Source organism: Crinia signifera, chromosome 6 (assembly GCF_055691185.1).
Source record: "Crinia signifera chromosome 6, ASM5569118v1, whole genome shotgun sequence".
NCBI classification, from domain to species: domain Eukaryota; kingdom Metazoa; phylum Chordata; class Amphibia; order Anura; family Myobatrachidae; genus Crinia; species Crinia signifera.
The window spans coordinates 9732287-9756675 of NC_139222.1; the positions used below are offsets into that span (position 1 = coordinate 9732287).

General features: G+C 47.1%; 1 protein-coding gene across 5 annotated transcripts; it reads right to left on the minus strand.

Moving 5' to 3' along the window:
• Nucleotides 1-285: 285 nt before the first annotated feature.
• LOC146009932 (uncharacterized) lies at nucleotides 286-21720 on the minus strand. Of its 5 annotated transcripts, none has more exons than XM_083150591.1 (6): nucleotides 21535-21720; nucleotides 16756-16923; nucleotides 15555-15700; nucleotides 10498-10595; nucleotides 9665-9761; nucleotides 286-2385 (listed from the first exon to the last, which is right to left on the minus strand). In XM_083150591.1, exons 3-6 carry the CDS (start codon nucleotides 15667-15669, stop codon nucleotides 884-886), a joined length of 1812 nt encoding a protein of 603 aa, XP_083006717.1. In that variant the 5' UTR covers nucleotides 15670-15700; nucleotides 16756-16923; nucleotides 21535-21720; the 3' UTR covers nucleotides 286-883. The 5 variants fall into 5 exon arrangements, with proteins under 5 accessions (XP_083006717.1, XP_083006714.1, XP_083006716.1 ...); XM_083150588.1 differs by having other exon boundaries at nucleotides 9653-9761; nucleotides 16896-16923; nucleotides 21535-21719; XM_083150590.1 differs by having other exon boundaries at nucleotides 9653-9761; nucleotides 15567-15700; nucleotides 21535-21719.
• Nucleotides 21721-24389: the final 2669 nt, after the last annotated feature.

The following is a 24389-nucleotide window of genomic DNA, read 5'->3' on the forward strand; positions in this document are numbered from 1 at the left end:
GCTAGTGACTGCTGGTTTAATAATTCTGATCATGGTGCTGCCAGCACATCTTTAAGCTCTTTTATTATCCTTTGTCAATCCTTAATTTGATTTTATCCTTTCTTTGAGGTACTCCTAAAAAGTTTTACCCCCTTTACCAAATGACAGGGCCAAGTTCTGGAATTTTGTCCCCTAAGCTTTTGACATTACCACACATAAATTTTGTTTCTGCATTTGTTATTTCTAACCACGTTCAGACAATCCGTAACAAAATATCAAGTTTACAGTTCAAGTGACCAGTTTGGGGATGTTCAATTTTTTATTTGATAGAATGCCACTGTATAGTAATGGGTACAGCCTCATCTGGAATATTGTGTTCAGTTCTGCAGATCATTTCTCCAGAATACAAAAACATTGGAGAGTATACAAAGAAGGCCAACTAAAAATGGTACACGGTCTACAACACAAGACTTACCAGGAAAGACACAAAGCTCATAATACGTGTTTGTGGCAGAGAATGGATAGGGGGCATGAAAAAAACAAAACCTTCATATATATCAGGGTTTTAACAAGATCCAAGACGGACATGTGCTAAAAACCATACAACCCTGGTCATTTTGGAAAATGCTCAGGGCACCTAAATGTCAGCTCATCATCGGATATATCCATGACCTTGACAAGTACTGAGAAAGTCAAACATCATTCACTTACTATGGAAATGGTCATAATATATTGTCTCAGTGATGTATAACAAGCACATTTCCTTTATTTGACATTATTTAGGACCCACTTTAATAACGTGGCCCTATTACTCTGCAGTTATAGACAATATCTTCTAGAAGAAAAACTACTGTACAGTCCACCTATGCCTACATTGATACCAACATATTGTACAATATCTAGATTATTGTTGCAACCCTAAATTGTCTATCACCTCACTGTAATGGGGTCTATTTCCTATGTGAACTTTCTGATGTTCAACAAGGGTTGTTTTTTGCGTAAAACATTTCCCACAAATAGAACATGGAAATGGCTTCTCGCCTGTGTGAATTCTCTGATGTCTGACGAGATCTGATTTATATGTGAAACATTTCCCGCAGGTAGGGCATGGAAATGGTTTCTCACCTGTGTGACTTCTCTGGTGTCTGACAAGAGCTGATATATGTGTAAACCATTTGCCACAGTCAGAGCATGAAAACATATTCTCACCTGTGTGACTTCCTCTATGTCGGACAAGAGCCGATTTATATGTAAACCGTTTCCCACAGTCTGAGCATGAAAATGGCTTTTCACCTGTGTGAATTATCTGATGTCTAACAAGAGCGGATGTCTCTGTAAAACATTTCCCGCACTCAGCACATGAAAATGGCTTCTCGGCTGTGTGATTTCTCTGATGTTTTAAAAGGTTTGATTGCACTGAAAAACATTTCCCACAGTCAGAACATGGAAACAGTTTATCATCTGTGTGAGTACTTTGATGTCTGACAAGACCTGTTTTCCGTGCAAAACATTTCCCACAGTCAGAGCATGGAAATGGCTTCTCACCTGTGTGACATCTCTGATGTCTGAGAAGAGCGGATGTCTCTGTAAAAGCTTTTCCACACTCAGCACATGAAAATGGCTTCTCACCTGAGTGATTTCTCTGATGTTTAAACAGATTTGACTGCATTGTAAAACATTTGCCACAGTCAGAACACGAAAAAGGCTTTTCACCTGTGTGAGTACTCTGATGTCTGACAAGATATGATTTATGTGAAAAAAATTTACCACACTCAGAGCATGAAAAAGGTTTTGCACCTGTGTGACGTCTCTGATGTGCTAACTGATCGGATTTCTGTGCAAAACATTTCCCACATTCAGAACACGAAAACGGTTTTTCACCTGTGTGGATTCTCTGATGTGTGGTCAGCTTTGATTTTGCATCAAAACATTTCCCACATTCAGCACAAGAAAATGGTTTCTCACCTGTGTGAACTCGAACATGAACGGCAAGCTTTGATTTCCGTGTAAAACATTTCCCACAGTCAGAACAAGAGAAGGGTTTCTCGCCCGTGTGAACTCGAAGATGTGACACAAGCTGTGAATTCCATGTAAAACATTTCCCACACTCTGAACATGGAAATGTTTTCCTACCTGAATGACTTCTATAATGTCTGGCAAGGTGTGACTGATGTAAGAAACATTTACCACATTCAGAACAGGGGAACATCTTAGCACCTGTAGAGCCTGTACTAGCAGAACATTCTATAAGATTAGAGGAAGCAGATGCAATATCTTCATTGTCCACCATTTGGCGTATATCTAGTGTAACCGGGTTTTCTCCTGGAGAATCTTGTACGATGTTATCTTCTACTTTATAATCTGAAGGTGAAAGACGTTCCTCCGAGGTCCTGCTCCTCCCTCCATCTGCAGGGGATAAAATACAGCTTTAGAAATCAGTATCTGTTTGGCATTACGCAAAAGTCCATACTATAGCAGGTGTGGTCCCATAGATGCCTCCAGCGTGGTGGGTGTCAAAACTCTTAAATACAGTGGAACCACTTATCCTAGTTCCTGCTCACACCTCCTATGGTCACGAACAGATATCGTCCGTAACCACAGCCAAAATGACGAGCAGAAGGTACAGCCATAGGGCTGTTTCACAAGCTCCGGCTGGCGAAACCCCACACGGCCAAGAAGCCGTACCGCACACAGAAGTTTACAATAGTGGGGATGGCTACAGCCCGGCAGCCGTCCATTCCAGTGGTTGCATCCGGGCAGCCAGGCCATGGCCATCCCATGTGAATGGACACGATCATGTCCATTATTAACTACTGTGTGTGGCGCTGCTTTTGTCTGTGTGGGGTTTCAACGCCCGGCAGGAGCATGTAAAACTGCCCATCCTGTTCTCCATGCAGATGTGGATTTGGCTGGTGTTCCTCGCGGATTTGCAACCTCAATCAGTGTGTGCACAGTTGCTATGCTGAACGAGGCCGAACATGGTTATCAGGACTAGGATATATAGAGGTAAACCTGCGGGGACCCGCAATGTCTCCCTGGGATTTTCCCATGGTTTGTAAGTAGCCCACCCGATTGCACCAGGGAAGGGAAAAATCATTCATTAAATGGTTGGTATTCAGTTGCAGATAACTTAGTTAACGCCGTCTCCCAGGTCCTTGATGCAGGTAACAGTGACAAACCCGGACACGATAGACAGTACTTCTGGCCAAGCCGCGCTGTAAATTGGTAACGTCTTTTCGCGCAACATTTTTCCATTATTATGGGTCCTACAGCTGCAGCACAAGCAGCTTCTGCTGACTAAAATGATTTGCAGCTTGCCAATACTGTGTGTGACTACAGCATGCTACACTAGTGTTTCTGTACAAACACTACATACATAGCATTTTGTATGAGACATACACAGATTATACACATGCCGCGTGTCATTGTAATCAGTAGAGTCTGCTTGTGCGTCACATTCCCACCAGCTCACCGACGCCGGGCACCTGCCGCTGCGTGGCATATTCAGGAGAGATGCCTGAGGACACATCACTATATTCTTTGCAGCTCTTACGGCATTTGGGGTGACATGTAATAGATTCCTAAATCGCATGTTTGAAAATCGCATGTAATTGCTGTTTATGGGGTAGAAATGGAATTAGCGTGCGATTTCTGTCACGGACATGCGAGGACAGCGCTGGATCAGGTGAGTATGTGTGAATAAATCTAAAGTGTTAAAGGGGTGTCTCAAAGTTACACATGTCTGGGTGTAATGTCTCTTTATATACACATATTTTACAGGTGAACTAGGAGACCCAGCGGGCATATTAACCCCCCCCCCCATCATGCTGGGTTTTGTAGTTCACCTATATAAAGCCATGTGTGTTTATTTTTTTACCAATCAGCCAGGCATCCATCGCGGATAGCACCGGACTTCATCACTGTGGGGGGATTCTTACTCTACCGACCCAGCCAGGGTGCTCATGGTACAGCCAGGGGACCATGTATAAAAAGTGTTCCCCAGGTGTGGCATGACACCGCATATTTCAAAATATAGCCCCCCCATATTTTTGGAACCAGGACTGGCTCAATGCATCTGGAGCTGGTTAGGCTCAGGAGGGGGACACCACGACGCTAAAGATATATAGATATATTTTTTCATTTTATACACATTTTTTTGGACAGAACCATGCACAGATTACGGATTTACCCCCCCCAAAAAAAAAATCACACGATTACATTTGTGAATGCTATACTTTATAATGGGAAACAAATTGTAATGTGTGATTTATTGATCAGAACAAACATGAAAATTAAATTTGCACTACTATTGTGGTCAGCCGTTTTATACCCAATAATTACAAAAGTCAGAAAATCACACCCCTTTACTTGTCACCCTAGGAGTCTAATATTGGCCACATCTGTTGGAAAAACTAAATGACCCAATAAGTCATACCCAAAGCAGTGATTCCAAACACGTTGGAATCCAGGCTGCCTACAGTATCAGAATCTTTCATGACTTGCCCTAGGCCGAAAGGGTTTGATTGTGTGTCTCAGAAACTACATCTTTCTCTCTCACACATGCACAAACACAGGGGCAATCACAAGATAGCAGACTAGGTTTGAAGCATTTTCTTCGAGCTGGCTTAATGGTCCACAGTGCGCTTCAGTGGCAAAAGACAGCAGCCAGGAAGGATACGGGCAGTGCACACAAATCATAATTGGCTGCAGTATTATTTATATTATTGGGGGGGGGGAGATTCGGTCTGCTGCTGCAGGGCAAGGGGCTGGGGACATGGGTGATGCTGCACTTTTATACCGCTATGTAGGCTTGAACACTGAATAAAACATTTAGAAAAATATTTTACAAAATAAACAAACAGACATTTTTCAATGCTAACTTGTCATGTCTTTTAATTTTTATTTTAAATCATTGACGGAAGGTTAGATGGCAGTTTATCGGTCCTAAAATAGACATTTTTAATGTCATCCATAGGGAAAAGCAGGGCTGACCCAGGTTCAGTGTAAACAGCGCAGACCTGGGTCCGACCTGGGTCACAGTGCTGTGTAAATGGGGTATGAAGCTGGGTCCAACCTTGGAAACTCCTGTGTGCAAAGACCAGGGTCCGACCAGGGATTTTGGTGTAAAAGGGGTATAACTAATACCGCTTTCAGACCGCACTCCGAACACGGCTTATTGCCGTGTTCGCGGGGCCTAAACACGGGTCACGGTGCGGTCTGAAAAGGGCACCACGGGTTGAGCAACACGGGTGTTCAACCCTGGTATTGACCAGGGTTGAACACGGCTATGACCAGTGTCAACTGCAGTGTGAACGGGTGCCTGGGTTGAGCGACCCGGATCCCGTTCACAGTATGGAGGAGGCAGCGCTGTCAGCTCCAAGCGCTGCCTCCTCCTAAGCACCAGGTGACGCGCCACCACTCAGCTCCGCCCTGTGTGACGTCACCGACACAGCAACAAGCTGGGTCGGTGTCGTAGCTTTCAGACCGCATTGCCGTGTTGCTCTGGGGATGGGACCCGTGTCCTAATCCCGTGTGCGACACGGCATTTGCGGTCTGAAAGTAGTATAATACCCCTTTTACACCAAGGAATAACCCAGGTTGGACCCAGGTCAACGTTGATGTAAAAGGGGTCAACCCAGGTCCAGTAACACTGGTCTTCTACCCAGGTCCTGACCAGGGTTGAACACTGGTTGGACCTGGGTCGTGGGCGGTGTAAATGGTCCCAACCCAGGTTGGGACATCCGGGTAGTGCTGAAAGGATACCAGAAGTGCTGGACGCCTTTCCACAGTGCGCTGCAGTGGCAAAAGACAGCAGCCAGGAAGGATACGGGCAGTGCACACAGAAATCATAATTGGATAATTCGATGCAGTATCATTTATATTAATTTTTTTTTTTGGGGGGGGGGGGGGGGGGGAGCACATGGGAGATTCGGTCTGCTGCTGCAGGGGAAGGGGCTGGGGACATGGGTGATGCTGCACTTTTATAACGCTATGTGCGCTTGAGCACTGAATAGAACTTTTTGAAAAATATTTTACAAAATAAACAAACAGACATTTTTCAGTGCTAACTTGTCATGTCTTTTAATTTTTATTTTAAATCATTGACGGAAGGTTGGATGGCAGTTTATCAGTCCTAAAATGGACATTTTTAATGTCATCCATAGGGAAAAGCAGGGCTGACCCAGGTTCAGTGTAAATGGCGCAGACCTGGGTCAAAGTGCTGTGTAAATGGGGTATGAAGCTGGGTCCAACCCTGGATTTTGGTGTAAAAGGGGTATAATCTAGTGTCTCTGTATCACCATGATACTGTACAGGACATGTGATATATGAAGGCTGCACAGAGCTGCAGCCCAGTGTATTAAGTCACATGCAGAGTAACAGGATTAAAATATACAGTATCTAATACCCACAATGATTGACTCAGAAGTGTTAACCAGAAAGAAAGGGAAGAGAAGGAGTATAATAGGGGCTGATGGTTCCTGATGTATGAGATACAGCAGAGAGTGGGGGGAGGAGACTGGTCAGATATCTGGCTGGTAACACACAGTGACATGATGTGAGGGGAGAGCAGGAGTATAATAGGGGCTGATGGTTCCTGATGTATGAGATACAGCAGAGAGTGTGGGGAGGAGACTGGTCAGATCTCTGGGCTGGTAACACACAGTGACATGATGTGAGGGGGAGAGCAGGAGTATAATAGGGGCTGATGGCTCCTGATGTATGAGATACACCAGAGAGTGCGGGGAGGAGACTGGTCAGATCTCTGGGCTGGTAACACACAGTGACATGATGTGAGGGGGAGAGCAGGAGTATAATAGGGGCTGATGGATCCTGATGTATGAGATACAGCAGAGAGTGCAGAGAGGAGACTGGTCAGATCTCTGGGCTGGTAACACACAGTGACATGATGTGAGGGGAGAGCAGGAGTATAATAGGGGCTGATGGCACCTGATGTATGAGATACACCAGAGAGTCGGGAGGAGGCTGGTCAGATCTCTGGGCTGGTAACACACAGTGACATGATGTGAGAGGAGAGCAGGAGTATAATAGGGGCTGATGGCTCCTGATGTATAAGATACACCAGAGAGTGCAGGGAGGAGACTGGTCAGATCTCTGGGCTGGTAACACACAGTGACATGATGTGAGGGGGAGAGCAGGAGTATAATAGGGGCTGATGGCTCCTGATGTATGAGATACACCAGAGAGTGCGGGGAGGAGACTGGTCAGATCTCTGGGCTGGTAACACACAGTGACACGATGTGAGGGGAGAGCAGTAATATAATAGGGGCTGATGGCTCCTGATGTATGAGATACACCAGAGAGTGCGGGGAGGAGACTGGTCAGTTCTCTGGGCTGGTAACACACAGTGACATGATGTGAGGGGGAGAGCAGGAGTATAATAGGGGCTGATGGCTCCTGATGTATGAGATACACCAGAGAGTGCGGGGAGGAGACTGGTCAGATCTCTGGGCTGGTAACACACAGTGACATGATGTGAGGGGGAGAGCACGAGTATAATAGGGGCTGATGGCTCCTGATGTATGAGATACACCAGAGAGTGCGGGGAGGAGACTGGTCAGTTCTCTGGGCTGGTAACACACAGTGACATGATGTGAGGGGGAGAGCAGGAGTATAATAGGGGCTGATGGCTCCTGATGTATGAGATACACCAGAGAGTGCGGGGAGGAGACTGGTCAGATCTCTGGGCTGGTAACATACAGTGACATGATGTGAGGGGGAGAGCAGGAGTATAATAGGGGCTGATGGCTCCTGATGTATGAGATACACCAGAGTGTGCGGGGAGGAGACTGGTCAGATCTATGGGCTGGTAACACACAGTGACATGATGTGAGGGGGAGAGCAGGAGTATAATAGGGGCTGATGGCTCCTGATGTATGAGATACACCAGAGAGTGCAGGGAGGAGACTGGTCAGATCTCTGGGCTGGTAACACACAGTGACATGATGTGAGGGGAGAGCAGGAGTATAATAGGGGCTGATGGTTCCTGATGTATGAGATACACCAGAGAGTGCCGGGAGGAGACTGGTCAGATCTCTGGGCTGGTAACACACAGTGACATGATGTGAGGGGAGAGCAGGAGTATAATAGGGGCTGATGGCTCTTGATGTATGAGATACACCAGAGAGTGTGAGGAGGAGACTGGTCAGATCTCTGGGCTGGTGACACACAGTGACATGATGTGAGGGGGAGAGCAGGAGTATAATAGGGGCTGATGGCTCCTGATGTATGAGATACACCAGAGAGTGCCGGGAGGAGACTGGTCAGATCTCTGGGCTGGCTCTTGATGTATGAGATACACCAGAGAGTGTGAGGAGGAGACTGGTCAGATCTCTGGGCTGGTGACACACAGTGACATGATGTGAGGGGGAGAGCAGGAGTATAATAGGGGCTGATGGCTCCTGATGTATGAGATACACCAGAGAGTGCCGGGAGGAGACTGGTCAGATCTCTGGGCTGGTAACACACAGTGACATGATGTGAGGGGAGAGCAGGAGTATAATAGGGGCTGATGGTTCCTGATGTATGAGATACACCAGAGAGTGCCGGGAGGAGACTGGTCAGATCTCTGGGCTGGTAACACACAGTGACATGATGTGAGGGGGAGAGCAGGAGTATAATAGGGGCTGATGGCTCCTGATGTATGAGATACACCAGAGAGTGCAGGGAGGAGACTGGTCAGATCTCTGGGCTGGTAACACACAGTGACATGATGTGAGGGGAGAGCAGGAGTATAATAGGGGCTGATGGTTCCTGATGTATGAGATACACCAGAGAGTGCCGGGAGGAGACTGGTCAGATCTCTGGGCTGGTAACACACAGTGACATGATGTGAGGGGAGAGCAGGAGTATAATAGGGGCTGATGGCTCTTGATGTATGAGATACACCAGAGAGTGTGAGGAGGAGACTGGTCAGATCTCTGGGCTGGTGACACACAGTGACATGATGTGAGGGGGAGAGCAGGAGTATAATAGGGGCTGATGGCTCCTGATGTATGAGATACAGCAGAGAGTGCAGAGAGGAGACTGGTCAGATCTCTGGGCTGGTAACATACAGAGACATGATGTGAGGGGGAGAGCAGGAGTATAATAGGGGCTGATGGCTGCTGATGTATGAGATACACCAGAGAGTGCGGGGAGGAGACTGGTCAGATCTCTGGGCTGGTAACATACAGAGACATGATGTGAGGGGGAGAGCAGGAGTATAATAGGGGCTGATGGCTCCTGATGTATGAGATACACCAGAGAGTGCAGGGAGGAGACTGGTCAGATCTCTGGGCTGGTAACACACAGTGACATGATGTGAGGGGGAGAGCAGGAGTATAATAGGGGCTGATGGCTCCTGACGTATGAGATACACCAGAGAGTGCGGGGAGGAGACTGGTCAGATCTCTGGGCTGGTAACACACAGTGACATGATGTGGGGGAGAGCAGGAGTATAATAGGGGCTGATGGCACCTGATGTATGAGATACACCAGAGAGTGCGGGGAGGAGACTGGTCAGATCTCTGGGCTGGTAACACACAGTGACATGATGTGAGGGGAGAGCAGGAGTATAATAGGGGCTGATGGCTCCTGATGTATGAGATAAGAGATTGCTGTAGTGACAGAACAAGGATAATATGTGACTCTGTAATTCGTGATTATTACTCACCTGTGCCGATACCTGTAGGGATTTCCTCGTCGTTACACTGCTGATCACCCATAACATACGTCTCTTCTTCCTCTATATTTTCTACCTTGATAATAGTCAAATCATCATCCTAAATTAACAAACATAGAAATAAAATACTGTTAAACTTAATGTTAATGAAATATGACAATAAACTATAAGTATATTAGCCTTTCCCGTCTGTGTCCCAGTCCGGTGTACCTGGCGATCAGCAAAAGCTATCTGCATATATTGAAAAACCAGTGGTCTGGTGACCCACAAAGAAACCTTTGTGTGTATGGTGTTGCTGTTTAATTCGTAAGTGGGGTACGCCCCATTTCCATTACTTCACGCTATGTGGTGTTCTTTGGTGGATACGGGTACCCTGGTGATAAAGATACCTTTATGTGAGGAAAGCACATCACAACCACGGGAGTTTGGTACGTCATTACCTACAAGTAAAATATACCTTTATGAGGAATCTACTACACTTGGGTGTGAGTACGGTACGCCACCTCCATGAAATTCCTTTGGATCACTTTCTGTATTTCAAGTATTTCTCAACTTTAAGATGAACATACTACACTATACAGGGTGTCTTCTTTTCCACATTTGAACACCGAGGAGAAAAGAAGACAAGAAACCTATCGACCACTTGGGACAAGACAAGGATCTTTATTTGCAGTTCATCCATACTTCTTTTTAGGTTGTGTGAGCGCTGTGTGTGACAGGTGTAGAATTTGTTTTCTGTATCCATGTATCAGTATATTAGACCCACAGACCTTCGCTACATATCAGATGATACAAACACACTGATCAGTGTTCGGTAAGACCATAATTTTGCCTACCTGATCCTCATGTGGGTCACTCTGATTCTCCTCTGTGTGGTCCTGGGAATACAGAGGACGGGGACATCTCTCTGGGGTATCTCTGTTACTGGGCCCATCTGTAGGAGACACACAGTGACTGAGGACATGGTATATATGTGATTATCCTGGGAATACAGAGGACGGGGACATCTCTCTGGGGTATCTCTGTTACTGGGCCCATCTGTAGGAGACACGCAGTGACTGAGGACATGGTACATATGTGATTATCCTGGGAATACAGAGGACGGGGACATCTCTCTGGGGTATTCCTGTTACTGGCCCATCTGTAGGAGACACACAGTGACTGAGGACATGGTATACATGTGATTATCCTGGGAATACAGAGGACGGGGACATCTCTCTGGGGTATCTCTGTTACTGGCCCCATCTGTAGGAGACACACAGTGACTGAGGACATGGTATATATGTGATTATCCTGGGCATACAGAGGACGGGGACATCTCTCTGCGGTATTCCTGTTACTGGGCCCATCTGTAGGAGACACGCAGTGACTGAGGACATTGTATATATGTGATTATCCTGGGAATACAGAGGACGGGGACATCTCTCTGGGGTATCTCTGTTACTGGGCCCATCTGTAGGAGACACGCAGTGACTGAGGACATTGTATATTTGTGATTATCCTGGGCATACAGAGGACGGGGACATCTCTCTGGGGTATTCCTGTTACTGGGCCCATCTGTAGGAGACACACAGTGACTGAGGACATGGTATATATGTGATTATCCTGGGAATACAGAGGGCGAGGACATCTCTCTGGGGTATCTCTGTTACTGGGCCCATCTGTAGGAGACACACAGTGACTGAGGACATGGTATATATGTGATTATCCTGGGAATACAGAGGACGGGGACATCTCTCTGGGGTATCTCTGTTACTGGCCCCATCTGTAGGAGACACACAGTGACTGAGGACATGGTATATATGTGATTATCCTGGGAATACAGAGGACGGGGACATCTCTCTGGGGTATTCCTGTTACTGGCCCATCTGTAGGAGACACGCAGTGACTGAGGACATTGTATATATGTGATTATCCTGGGACTACAGAGGACGGGGACATCTCTCTGGGGTATTCCTGTTACTGGGCCCATCTGTAGGAGACACGCAGTGACCGAGGACACTGTATATATGTGATTATCCTGGGAATACAGAGGACGGGGACATCTCTCTGGGGTATTCCTGTTACTGGCCCCATCTGTAGGAGACACACAGTGACCGAGGACATGGTATATATGTGATTATCCTAGGAATACAGAGGACGGGGACATCTCTCTGGGGTATTCCTGTTACTGGGCCCATCTGTAGGAGACACGCAGTGACCGAGGACACTGTATATATGTGATTATCCTGGGAATACAGAGGACGGGGACATCTCTCTGGGGTATTCCTGTTACTGGCCCCATCTGTAGGAGACACACAGTGACCGAGGACATGGTATATATGTGATTATCCTGGGAATACAGAGGACGGGGACATCTCTCTGCGGTATTCCTGTTACTGGGCCCATCTGTAGGAGACACACAGTGACTGAGGACATGGTATATATGTGATTATCCTGGGAATACAGAGGACGAGGACATCTCTCTGGGGTATTCCTGTTACTGGGCCATCTGTAGGAGACACACAGTGACTGAGGACATTGTATATATGTGATTATCCTGGGAATACAGAGGACGGGGACATCTCTCTGGGGTATTCCTGTTACTGGGCCCATCTGTAGGAGACACACAGTGACTGAGGACATTGTATATATGTGATTATCCTGGGAATACAGAGGACGGGGACATCTCTCTGGGGTATTCCTGTTACTGGCCCATCTGTAGGAGACACACAGTGACTGAGGACATGGTATATATGTGATTATCCTGGGAATACAGAGGACGGGGACATCTCTCTGGGGTATTCCTGTTACTGGGACCATCTGTAGGAGACACACAGTGACTGAGGACATGGTATATATGTGATTATTCTGGGAATACAGAGGACGAGGACATCTCTCTGGGGTATTCCTGTTACTGGGCCATCTGTAGGAGACACACAGTGACCGAGGACATGGTATATATGTGATTATCCTGGGACTACAGAGGACGGGGACATCTCTCTGGGGTATTCCTGTTACTGGGCCCATCTGTAGGAGACACGCAGTGACCGAGGACACTGTATATATGTGATTATCCTGGGAATACAGAGGACGGGGACATCTCTCTGGGGTATTCCTGTTACTGGCCCCATCTGTAGGAGACACACAGTGACCGAGGACATGGTATATATGTGATTATCCTAGGAATACAGAGGACGGGGACATCTCTCTGGGGTATTCCTGTTACTGGGCCCATCTGTAGGAGACACGCAGTGACCGAGGACACTGTATATATGTGATTATCCTGGGAATACAGAGGACGGGGACATCTCTCTGGGGTATTCCTGTTACTGGCCCCATCTGTAGGAGACACACAGTGACCGAGGACATGGTATATATGTGATTATCCTGGGAATACAGAGGACGGGGACATCTCTCTGCGGTATTCCTGTTACTGGGCCCATCTGTAGGAGACACACAGTGACTGAGGACATGGTATATATGTGATTATCCTGGGAATACAGAGGACGAGGACATCTCTCTGGGGTATTCCTGTTACTGGGCCATCTGTAGGAGACACACAGTGACTGAGGACATTGTATATATGTGATTATCCTGGGAATACAGAGGACGGGGACATCTCTCTGGGGTATTCCTGTTACTGGGCCCATCTGTAGGAGACACACAGTGACTGAGGACATTGTATATATGTGATTATCCTGGGAATACAGAGGACGGGGACATCTCTCTGGGGTATTCCTGTTACTGGCCCATCTGTAGGAGACACACAGTGACTGAGGACATGGTATATATGTGATTATCCTGGGAATACAGAGGACGGGGACATCTCTCTGGGGTATTCCTGTTACTGGGACCATCTGTAGGAGACACACAGTGACTGAGGACATGGTATATATGTGATTATCCTGGGAATACAGAGGACGAGGACATCTCTCTGGGGTATTCCTGTTACTGGGCCATCTGTAGGAGACACACAGTGACTGAGGACATTGTATATATGTGATTATCCTGGGAATACAGAGGACGGGGACATCTCTCTGGGGTATCTCTGTTACTGGGCCCATCTGTAGGAGACACACAGTGACTGAGGACATGGTATATATGTGATTATCCTGGGAATACAGAGGATGGGGACATCTCTCTGGGGTATTCCTGTTACTGGCCCCATCTGTAGGAGACACGCAGTGACTGAGGACATTGTATTCCCAGGATAATCACATATATATACAGAGGACGGGGACATCTCTCTGGGGTATCTCTGTTACTGGGCCCATCTGTAGGAGACACGCAGTGACTGAGTACATTGTATATATGTGATTATCCTGGGAATACAGAGGACGGGGACATCTCTCTGGGGTATTCCTGTTACTGGCCCCATCTGTAGGAGACACACAGTGACTGAGGACATTGTATATATGTGATTATCCTGGGAATACAGAGGACGGGGACATCTCTCTGGGGTATTCCGGTTACTGGGCCCATCTGTAGGAGACACGCAGTGACTGAGGACATTGTATATATGTGATTATCCTGGGAATACAGAGGACGGGGACATCTCTCTGGGGTATCTCTGTTACTGGGCCCATCTGTAGGAGACACGCAGTGACTGAGGACATGGTATATATGTGATTATCCTGGGAATACAGAGGACGGGGACATCTCTCTGGGGTATCTCTGTTACTGGGCCCATCTGTAGTACACACACAGTGACTGAGGACATTGTATATATGTGATTATCCTGGGAATACAGAGGACGGGGACATCTCTCTGGGGTATCTGTTACTGGGCCCATCTGTAGGAGACACACAGTGACTGAGGACATTGTATATATGTGATTATCAGATGCTGTGTATCTAGGTGGCCCCATAGCTGCTCTCTCCATTACACTACATGACAGTCTCCTCTTACCCAGTGATGTGAGGTGCCGGTGATTCTCCATCATCACATCGCTGTAATCAGCATAGAAAATGATTGAAGTTTGTGTGATAGACATAAATCACACCGCCATATACCAGAAGGCTGAGCGGTATAGAGCGCTCTGTATCTGTAGCACCACCTGTAGTTTGTGGCTTCCTAAAAAGGATTCCAAAATACATATTCTGTCTCCACATAACTGGACTCAATTCCATCCCAGGGCAAGTAGTATAAGGGTGTGGTATAGGGTTCCGACAGTCGGGATCCCGACTGGCTGGACTCAGACAGCATGGCGAGCGCAACAAAGCCCCTTTGGGGGCTTGCCGCACTGCGGGCACGGTGGATTGCTACGCTCACCACCTATTCTATTCTCCCTCTATGGGGGTCATGGACCCCCACGAGGGAGAATAGCGGGTGGTCGTCGGTGTTTTAACAGTCGGATCCCGACGTCGGATAAATGACTGTCGGGATCCTGTCCGGCAACCGTAGTATAAGAGGAAAAAAATCAATCCAGTCTCTACCATTTGGGACGCTGTATCTGGCTGTACTGACCGAAGAAGGGGCGGAATAAGAGATTAGGGCAGTGACAGAGGAGGGGGCGGGGATAAGAGATTAGGGCAGTGACAGAGGAGGGGGCAGGATACGAGATTAGGGGCAGTTACAGAGCAGGGGGCGGGGATAAGAGATTAGGGCAGTGACAGAGCAGGGGATAAGAGATTAGGGCAGTGACAGAGGAGGGGACGGGGGTAAGATATTAGGGCAGTGACAGAGGAGGGGGCGGGATACGAGATTAGGGGCAGTGACAGAGGAGGAGGTGGGGATAAGAGATTAGGGCAGTGACAGAAGAGGGGGCGGGGATAAGAGATTAGGGCAGTGACAGAAGAGGGGGCGGGGATAAGAGATTAGGGCAGTGACAGAGGAGGGGGCGGGATAAGAGATTAGGGCAGTGACAGAACCAGGAGAATATGTGACTCTGTACTTAGTGATTATTACTCACCTGTGCTGATACCTGTGGGGATTTCCTGCTCCTTACACTGCTGATCACCCGTCACATACGTCTCCTCTTCCTCTTTTATATCTTCTACCTTAATATAAATTAGATTCTCCATCATCACCCCTGTGTTCCTCTATATAATCCCCCTCCTGTATAGGGAAATAGACAGTGAGATTCTCACACCTTATAGGAACCTGACACACACAATGATACAGTCATCACCCAGACACATCCCCGGTGTTACTGTATAACGTCCCATTCCCAGCAGTCACCTCTCCGGTCACATCCCCCGGTGTTACTGTATAACGTCCCATTCCCAGCAGTCACCTCTCCGGTCACATCCCCGGTGTTACTGTATAACGTCCCATTCCCAGCAGTCACCTCTCCGGTCACATCCCCCGGTGTTACTGTGTAACGTCCCATTCCCAGCAGTCACCTCTCCGGTCACATCCCCCAGTGTTACCGTATAACGTCCCATTCCCAGCAGTCACCTCTCCGGTCACATCCCCCGGTGTTACCGTATAACTTCCCATTCCCAGCAGTCATCTCTCTGGTCACATCCCCGGTGTTACCGTATAACGTCCCATTCCCAGCAGTCACCTCTCCTGTCACATCCCCCGGTGTTACCGTATAATGTCCCATTCCCAGCAGTCACCTCTCCTGTCACATCCCCCGGTGTTACTGTATAACGTCCCATTCCCAGCAGTCACCTCTCCGGTCACATACCTCGGTGTTACTGTATAACGTCCCATTCCCAGCAGTCACCTCTCCGGTCACATCCCCCGGTGTTACTGTATAAAGTCCCATTCCCAGCAGTCACCTCTCCGGTCACATCCCCCAGTGTTACTGTATAACGTCCCATTCCCAGCAGTCACCTCTCCGGTCACATCCCCCGGTGTTACTGTATAACGCCCCATTCCCAGCAGTCACCTCTCTGGTCACATCCCCCGGTGTTACTGTATAACGTCCCATTCCCAGCAGTCACCTCTCCGGTCACATCCCCCAGTGTTACTGTATAACGTCCCATTCCCAGCAGTCACCTCTCCTGTCACATCCCCCGGTGTTACTGTATAACGTCCCATTCCCAGCAGTCACCTCTCCGGTGACATCTCCCGGTGTTACTGTATAACGTCCCATTCCCAGCAGTCACCTCTCCGGTCACATCCCCAGTGTTACTGTATAACGTCCCATTCCCAGCAGTCACCTCTCCAGTCAGCAGCTGAATGATCTTGTTTGTGATTTCCAGGATCTTCTGGTGGAGTGAGGTGGAGACAGTGATTAGGCCATGGTTCCCGGTCCGTCCTCCTGATACATGTTGGAAGCCACTGGGTGTCACAGACTCACCTGATGTTTCATTAATAATCGCGTAAGCCTGTGTATTAAGAAAAAGACCATCATTGCATACGATTCCGTAATGCTCACTTTTCCCATTAGGCCCCTGTGTTATTTATAGCGATAGATCAGCGTGTGCCGGGAGCCGTGTTATCCCATCATATATCACTGTACCGTCCCCTCTCCCCTATATAATAACACCACATATCAGCGTGTGCCGGGAGCTGTGTTATCCCCATCATATATCGCTGTACCGTCCCCTCTCCCCTATATAATAATACCACATATCAGCGTGTGCCGGGAGCTGTTATCCCATCATATATCGCTGTACCGTCCCCTCTCCCCTATATAATAATACCACATATCAGCGTGTGCCGGGAGCTGTTATCCCATCATATATCGCTGTACCGTCCCCTCTCCCCTATATAATACCACATATCAGCGTGTGCCGGGAGCTGTGTTATCCCCATCATATATCACTGTACCGCCCCACCACATATCAGCGTGTGCCGGGGGCTGTGTTATCCCCATCATGTATCGCTGTACCGTCCCCTCCCCCTATATAATAATACCACATATCAGCGTGTGCCGGGAGCTGTGTTATCCCCATCATATATCACTGTACCGTCCCCTCTCCCCTATATAATAACAACACCACATATCAGCGTGTGCCGGGAGCTGTGTTATCCCATCATATATCGCTGTACCGTCCCCTCTCCCCTATATAATAACACCACATATCAGTGTGTGCCGGGAGCTGTGTTATCCCCATCATATATCGCTGTACCGTCCCCTCTCCCCTATATAATAACACCACATATCAGCGTGTGCCGGGAGCTGTGTTATCCCATCATATATCACTGTACCGTCCCCTCTCCCCTATATAATAACACCACATATCAGCGTGTGCCGGGAGCTGTGTTATCCCCATCATATATCGCTGTACCGTCCCCTCTCCCCTATATAATAACACCACATATCAGCGTGTGCCGGGAGCTGTGTTATCCCCATCATATATCGCTGTACCGTCCCCTCTCCCCTATATAATAACACCACATATCAGCGTGTGCCGGGAGCTGTGTTATCCCCATCATATATCGCTGTACCGTCCCCTCTCCCCTATATAATAACACCACATATCAGCGTGTGCCGGGAGCTGTGTTATCCCCCATCATATATCGCTGTACCGTCCCCTCTCCCCAATATAATAATACCACATATCAGCATGTGCCGGGAGCTGTGTTATCCCTATCATATATCGCTGTACCGTCCCCTCTCCCCTATATAATAATACCACATATCAGCGTGTGCCGGGAGCCGTGTTATCCCATCATATATCACTGTACCGTCCCCTCTCCCCTATATAATAACACCACATATCAGCGTGTGCCGGGAGCTGTGTTATCCCCATCATATATCGCTGTACCGTCCCCTCTCCCCTATATAATAACACCACATATCAGCGTGTGCCGGGAGCTGTGTTATCCCCCATCATATATCACTGTACCGTCCCCTCTCCCCTATATAATAATACCACATATCAGCGTGTGCCGGGAGCTGTGTTATCCCCCATCATATATCACTGTACCGTCCCCTCTCCCCTATATAATAATACCACATATCAGCTTGTGCCGGGAGCGGTGTTATCCCATCATATATCACTGTACCGTCCCCTCTCCCCTATATAATAATACCACATATCAGCGTGTGCCGGGAGCTGTGTTATCCCCATCATATATCACTGTACCGTCCCCTCTCCCCTAAATAATAATACCACATATCAGCGTGTGCCGGGAGCTGTGTTATCCCCATCATATATCACTGTACCGTCCCCTCTCCCCTATATAATAATACCACATATCAGCGTGTGCCGGGAGCTGTGTTATCCCATCATATATCACTGTACCGTCCCCTCTCCCCTATATAATAACACCACATATCAGCGTGTGCCGGGAGCCGTGTTATCCCCCATCATATATCGCTGTACCGTCCCCTCTCCCTATATAATAACACCACATATCAGCGTGTGCCGGGAGCTGTGTTATCCCCATCATATATCACTGTACCGTCCCCTCTCCCTATATAATAACACCACATATCAGCGTGTGCCGGGAGCCGTGTTATCCCCCATCATATATCACTGTACCGTCCCCTCTCCCCTATATAATAATACCACATATCAGCGTGTGCCGGGAGCTGTGTTATCCCCATCATATATCACTGTACCGTCCCCTCTCCCCTATATAATAATACCACATATCAGCGTGTGCCGGGAGCTGTGTTATCCCCCATCATATATCACTGTACCGTCCTCTCTCCCCTATATAATAATACCACATATCAGCGTGTGCCGGGAGCTGTGTTATCCCCCATCATATATCACTGTACCGTCCTCTCTCCCCTATATAATAATACCACATATCAGCGTGTGCCGGGAGCTGTGTTATCCCCCATCATATATCACTGTACCGTCCTCTCTCCCCTATATAATAATACCACATATCAGCGTGTGCCGGGAGCTGTGTTATCCCCCATCATATATCACTGTACCGTCCTCTCTCCCCTATATAATAATACCACATATCAGCGTGTGCCGGGAGCTGTGTTATCCCCCATCATATATCACTGTACCGTCCTCTCTCCCCTATATAATAATACCACATATCAGCGTGTGCCGGGAGCTGTGTTATCCCATCATATATCGCTGTACCGTCCCCTGTCCCCTATATAATAACACCACATATCAGCGTGTGTCGGGAGCTGTGTTATCCCCATCATATATCACTGTACCGTCCCCTCTCCCCTATATAATAACACCACATATCAGCGTGTGCCGGGAGCTGTGTTATCCCCCATCATATATCACTGTACCGTCCCCTCTCCCCTATATAATAATACCACATATCAGCGTGTGCCGGGAGCTGTGTTATCCCATCATATATCGCTGTACCGTCCCCTCTCCCCTATATAATAATACCACATATCAGCGTGTGCCGGGAGCTGTGTTATCCCCCATCATATATCACTGTACCGTCCCCTCTCCCCTATATAATAATACCACATATCAGCGTGTGCCGGGAGCTGTGTTATCCCCATCATTTATCGCTGTACCGTCCCCTCTCCCCTATATAATAATACCACATATCAGCGTGTGCCGGGAGCTGTGTTATCCCATCATATATCGCTGTACCGTCCCCTCTCCCCTATATAATAATACCACATATCAGCGTGTGCCGGGAGCTGTGTTATCCCCCATCATATATCACTGTACCGTCCCCTCTCCCCTATATAATAATACCACATATCAGCGTGTGCCGGGAGCTGTGTTATCCCCATCATATATCACTGTACCGTCCCCTCTCCCCTATATAATAATACCACATATCAGCGTGTGCCGGGAGCTGTGTTATCCCCATCATATATCGCTGTACCGTCTCCTCTCCCCTATATAATAACACCACATATCAGCGTGTGCCGGGAGCTGTGTTATCCCCCATCATATATCACTGTACCGTCCCCTCTCCCCTATATAATAATACCACATATCAGCGTGTGCCGGGAGCTGTGTTATCCCCCATCATATATCACTGTACCGTCCCCTCTCCCCTATATAATAATACCACATATCAGCGTGTGCCGGGAGCTGTGTTATCCCCATCATATATCGCTGTACCGTCCCCTCTCCCTATATAATAATACCACATATCAGCGTGTGCCGGGAGCTGTGTTATCCCCCATCATATATCACTGTACCGTCCCCTCTCCCCTATATAATAATACCACATATCAGCGTGTGCCGGGAGCTGTGTTATCCCCATCATATATCACTGTACCGTCCCCTCTCCCCTATATAATAATACCACATATCAGCGTGTGCCGGGAGCTGTGTTATCCCCCATCATATATCACTGTACCGCCCCCTCTCCCCTATATAATAACACCACATATCAGCGTGTGCCGGGAGCTGTGTTATCCCCATCATATATCGCTGTACCGTCCTCTCTCCCCTATATAATAACACCACATATCAGCGTGTGCCGGGAGCTGTGTTATCCCCATCATATATCACTGTACCGCCCCCTCTCCCCTATATAATAATACCACATATCAGCGTGTGCCGGGAGCTGTGTTATCCCCATCATATATCACTGTACCGTCCCCTCTCCCCTATATAATAATACCACATATCAGCGTGTGCCGGGAGCTGCGTTATCCCCATCATATATCACTGTACCGTCCCCTCTCCCTATATAATAACACCACATATCAGCGTGTGCCGGGAGCTGTGTTATCCCATCATATATCACTGTACCGCCCCCTCTCCCCTATATAATAACACCACATATCAGCGTGTGCCGGGAGCTGTGTTATCCCCATCATATATCGCTGTACCGTCCTCTCTCCCCTATATAATAACACCACATATCAGCGTGTGCCAGGAGCTGCGTTATCCCCATCATATATCGCTGTACCGTCCCCTCTCCCCTATATAATAATACCACATATCAGCCTGTGCCGGGAGCTGTGTTATCCCATCATATATCACTGTACCGTCCCCTCTCCCCTATATAATAACACCACATATCAGCGTGTGCAGGGAGCTGTGTTATCCCCATCATATAATACATTAGTGCACAGAACACGATATTACCTGAGTCCCGTTGTTTCTGAAATGTCTTCAACACAATGGCCGCTGAAACCCGGTCTGTGACTCACTGAATCAGAAACGATAGAAATATGGAAGCGCACGATATAGGAGGACACCTAATATTACCTTATGTCACTCTAGAGAAGGAGCGGGCAGATAAATATATCCGGAACTTAGTTATGATGTCATTCGCGTTTTGTCTCCTGATTGGCTGCAAGGATCGTCAGTCACAACACTGAGTTCTATGAGCGATAAGCTGTGTTAGGAGGGGCAGGGCTCACATTTACTAACGCTACGTAGGTTAAGAAGGGGGCGGGGCTGAATGTCGCTCCCAGCTGGACATGAGCAGGGTGCGGCCATTGCTGTGTCTGGCAGCAGGGAATGATGTTATTTATTATCATTTTTTATTATAATTATTAATATTATTATTATACAGTTGGTGCAGTCTATGGTGCTATTTAATCAAATAGATGTATCAGATTGCAATGTTATATATAGTACAGGTGGAGCAGTCTCTGGTGCTGCATTATCATCATACAGATGGATTGGATTCCAGGGTTATGTATAGTACCGATGGAGCAGTCTCTGGTGCTGCCTTATCATACAGATGGATCAGATCATTCCAGAATATATATATATATATATATATATATATATATATATATATATATATATATATATAGTACAAGTGGAGCATTCTCTTGTGCTGCATTATCATTCCTAATACAGGTTGATTAGATTCCATTACCACCGTACAGATGGCAAATACTATGTTGAATGTAATACAGATGGAACAGTCTTTGGTACTGCATTGTTTATTTATTTAAAGTGTCTTATATAGCGCAGCAGATTCCGTTACAGCGTTTTATATAGCGCAGCAGATTCCGTTACAGCGTCTTATATAGCGCAGCAGATTCCGTTACAGTGTCTTATATAGCGCAGCAGATTCCGTTACAGCGTCTTATATAGCGCAGCAGATTCCGTTTCAGTTTCTTATATAGCGCAGCAGATTCCGTTACAGTGTCTTATATAGTGCAGCAGATTCCGTTAGTGTATTATATAGCGTAGAAGATTCTGTTACAGCGTCTTATATAGTGCAGCAGATTCTGTTACAGCGTCTTATATAGCGCAGCAGATTCCGTTACAGCGTCTTATGTAGCGCAGAAGATTCTGTTACAGTGTCTTATATAGCGCAGCAGATTCTGTTACAGCGTCTTATATAGCGCAGCAGATTCCGTTACAGTGTCTTATATAGCGCAGCAGATTTTGTTACAGCGTCTTATATAGCGCATCAGATTCTGTTACAGCGTCTTATATAATGCAGAAGATTCCGTTACAGTGTCTTATATAGCGCAGCAGATTCCGTTACAGCGTCTTATATAGCGCAGAAGATTCCGTTACAGCGTCTTATATAGCGCAGAAGATTCCGTTACAGCGTCTTATATAGCTCAGAAGATTCCGTTACAGCGTCTTATATAGCGCAGCAGATTCCGTTACAGTGTCTTATATAGCGCAGCAGATTCCGTTACAGTGTCTTATATAGCGTAGAAGATTCCGTTACAGTGTCTTATATAGCGCAGCAGATTCCGTTACAGTGTCTTATATAGCGCAGCAGATTCCGTTATAGTGTCTTATATAGTGCAGCAAATTCCGTTACAGCGTCTTATATAGCGCAGCAGATTCCGTTACAGTGTCTTATATAGCGCAGCAGATTCCGTTACAGTGTCTTATATAGCGTAGAAGATTCCGTTACAGTGTCTTATATAGCGCAGCAGATTCCGTTACAGTGTCTTATATAGCGCAGCAGATTCCGTTATAGTGTCTTATATAGTGCAGCAGATTCCGTTACAGCGTCTTATATAGCGCAGCAGATTCTGTTACAGTGTCTTATATAGCGCAGCAGATTCCGTTACAGCGTCTTATATAGCGCAGCAGATTCTGTTACAGTGTCTTATATAGCGCAGCAGATTCCGTTACATTGTCTTATATAGCGCAGCAGATTCCGTTACAGCGTCTTATATAGCGCAGCAGATTCCGTTACAGCGTCTTATATAGTGCAGCAGATTCCGTTACAGCGTCTTATATAGCGCAGCAGATTCCGTTACAGCGTCTTATATAGCGCAGCAGATTCCGTTACAGTGTCTTATATAGCGCAGCAGATTCCGTTATAGTGTCTTATATAGCGCAGCAGATTCCGTTATAGTGTCTTATATAGCGCAGCAGATTCCGTTACAGCGTCTTATATAGCGTAGAAGATTCCGTTACAGTGTCTTATATAGCGCAGCAGATTCCGTTACAGTGTCTTATATAGCGCAGCAGATTCCGTTATAGTGTCTTATATAGCGCAGCAGATTCCGTTACAGCGTCTTATATAGCGCAGCAGATTCTGTTACAGTGTCTTATATAGCGCAGCAGATTCCGTTACAGCGTCTTATATAGCGCAGCAGATTCTGTTACAGTGTCTTATATAGCGCAGCAGATTCCGTTACAGCGTCTTATATAGCGCAGCAGATTCCGTTACAGTGTCTTATATAGCGCAGCAGATTCCGTTACAGCGTCTTATATAGCGTAGAAGATTCTGTTACAGCGTCTTATATAGCGCAGCAGATTCCGCTACAGCGTCTTATATAGCGCAGCAGATTCCGTTACAGTGTCTTATATAGTGCAGCAGATTCCGTTACAGTGTCTTATATAGTGCAGCAGATTCCGTTACAGCGTCTTATATAGCGCAGCAGATTCCGTTACAGCGTCTTATATAGCGCAGCAGATTCCGTTACATCGTCTTATATAGCGTAGAAGATTCCGTTAGTGTCTTATATAGAGCAGCAGATTCCGTTACAGCTTCTTATATAGAGCAG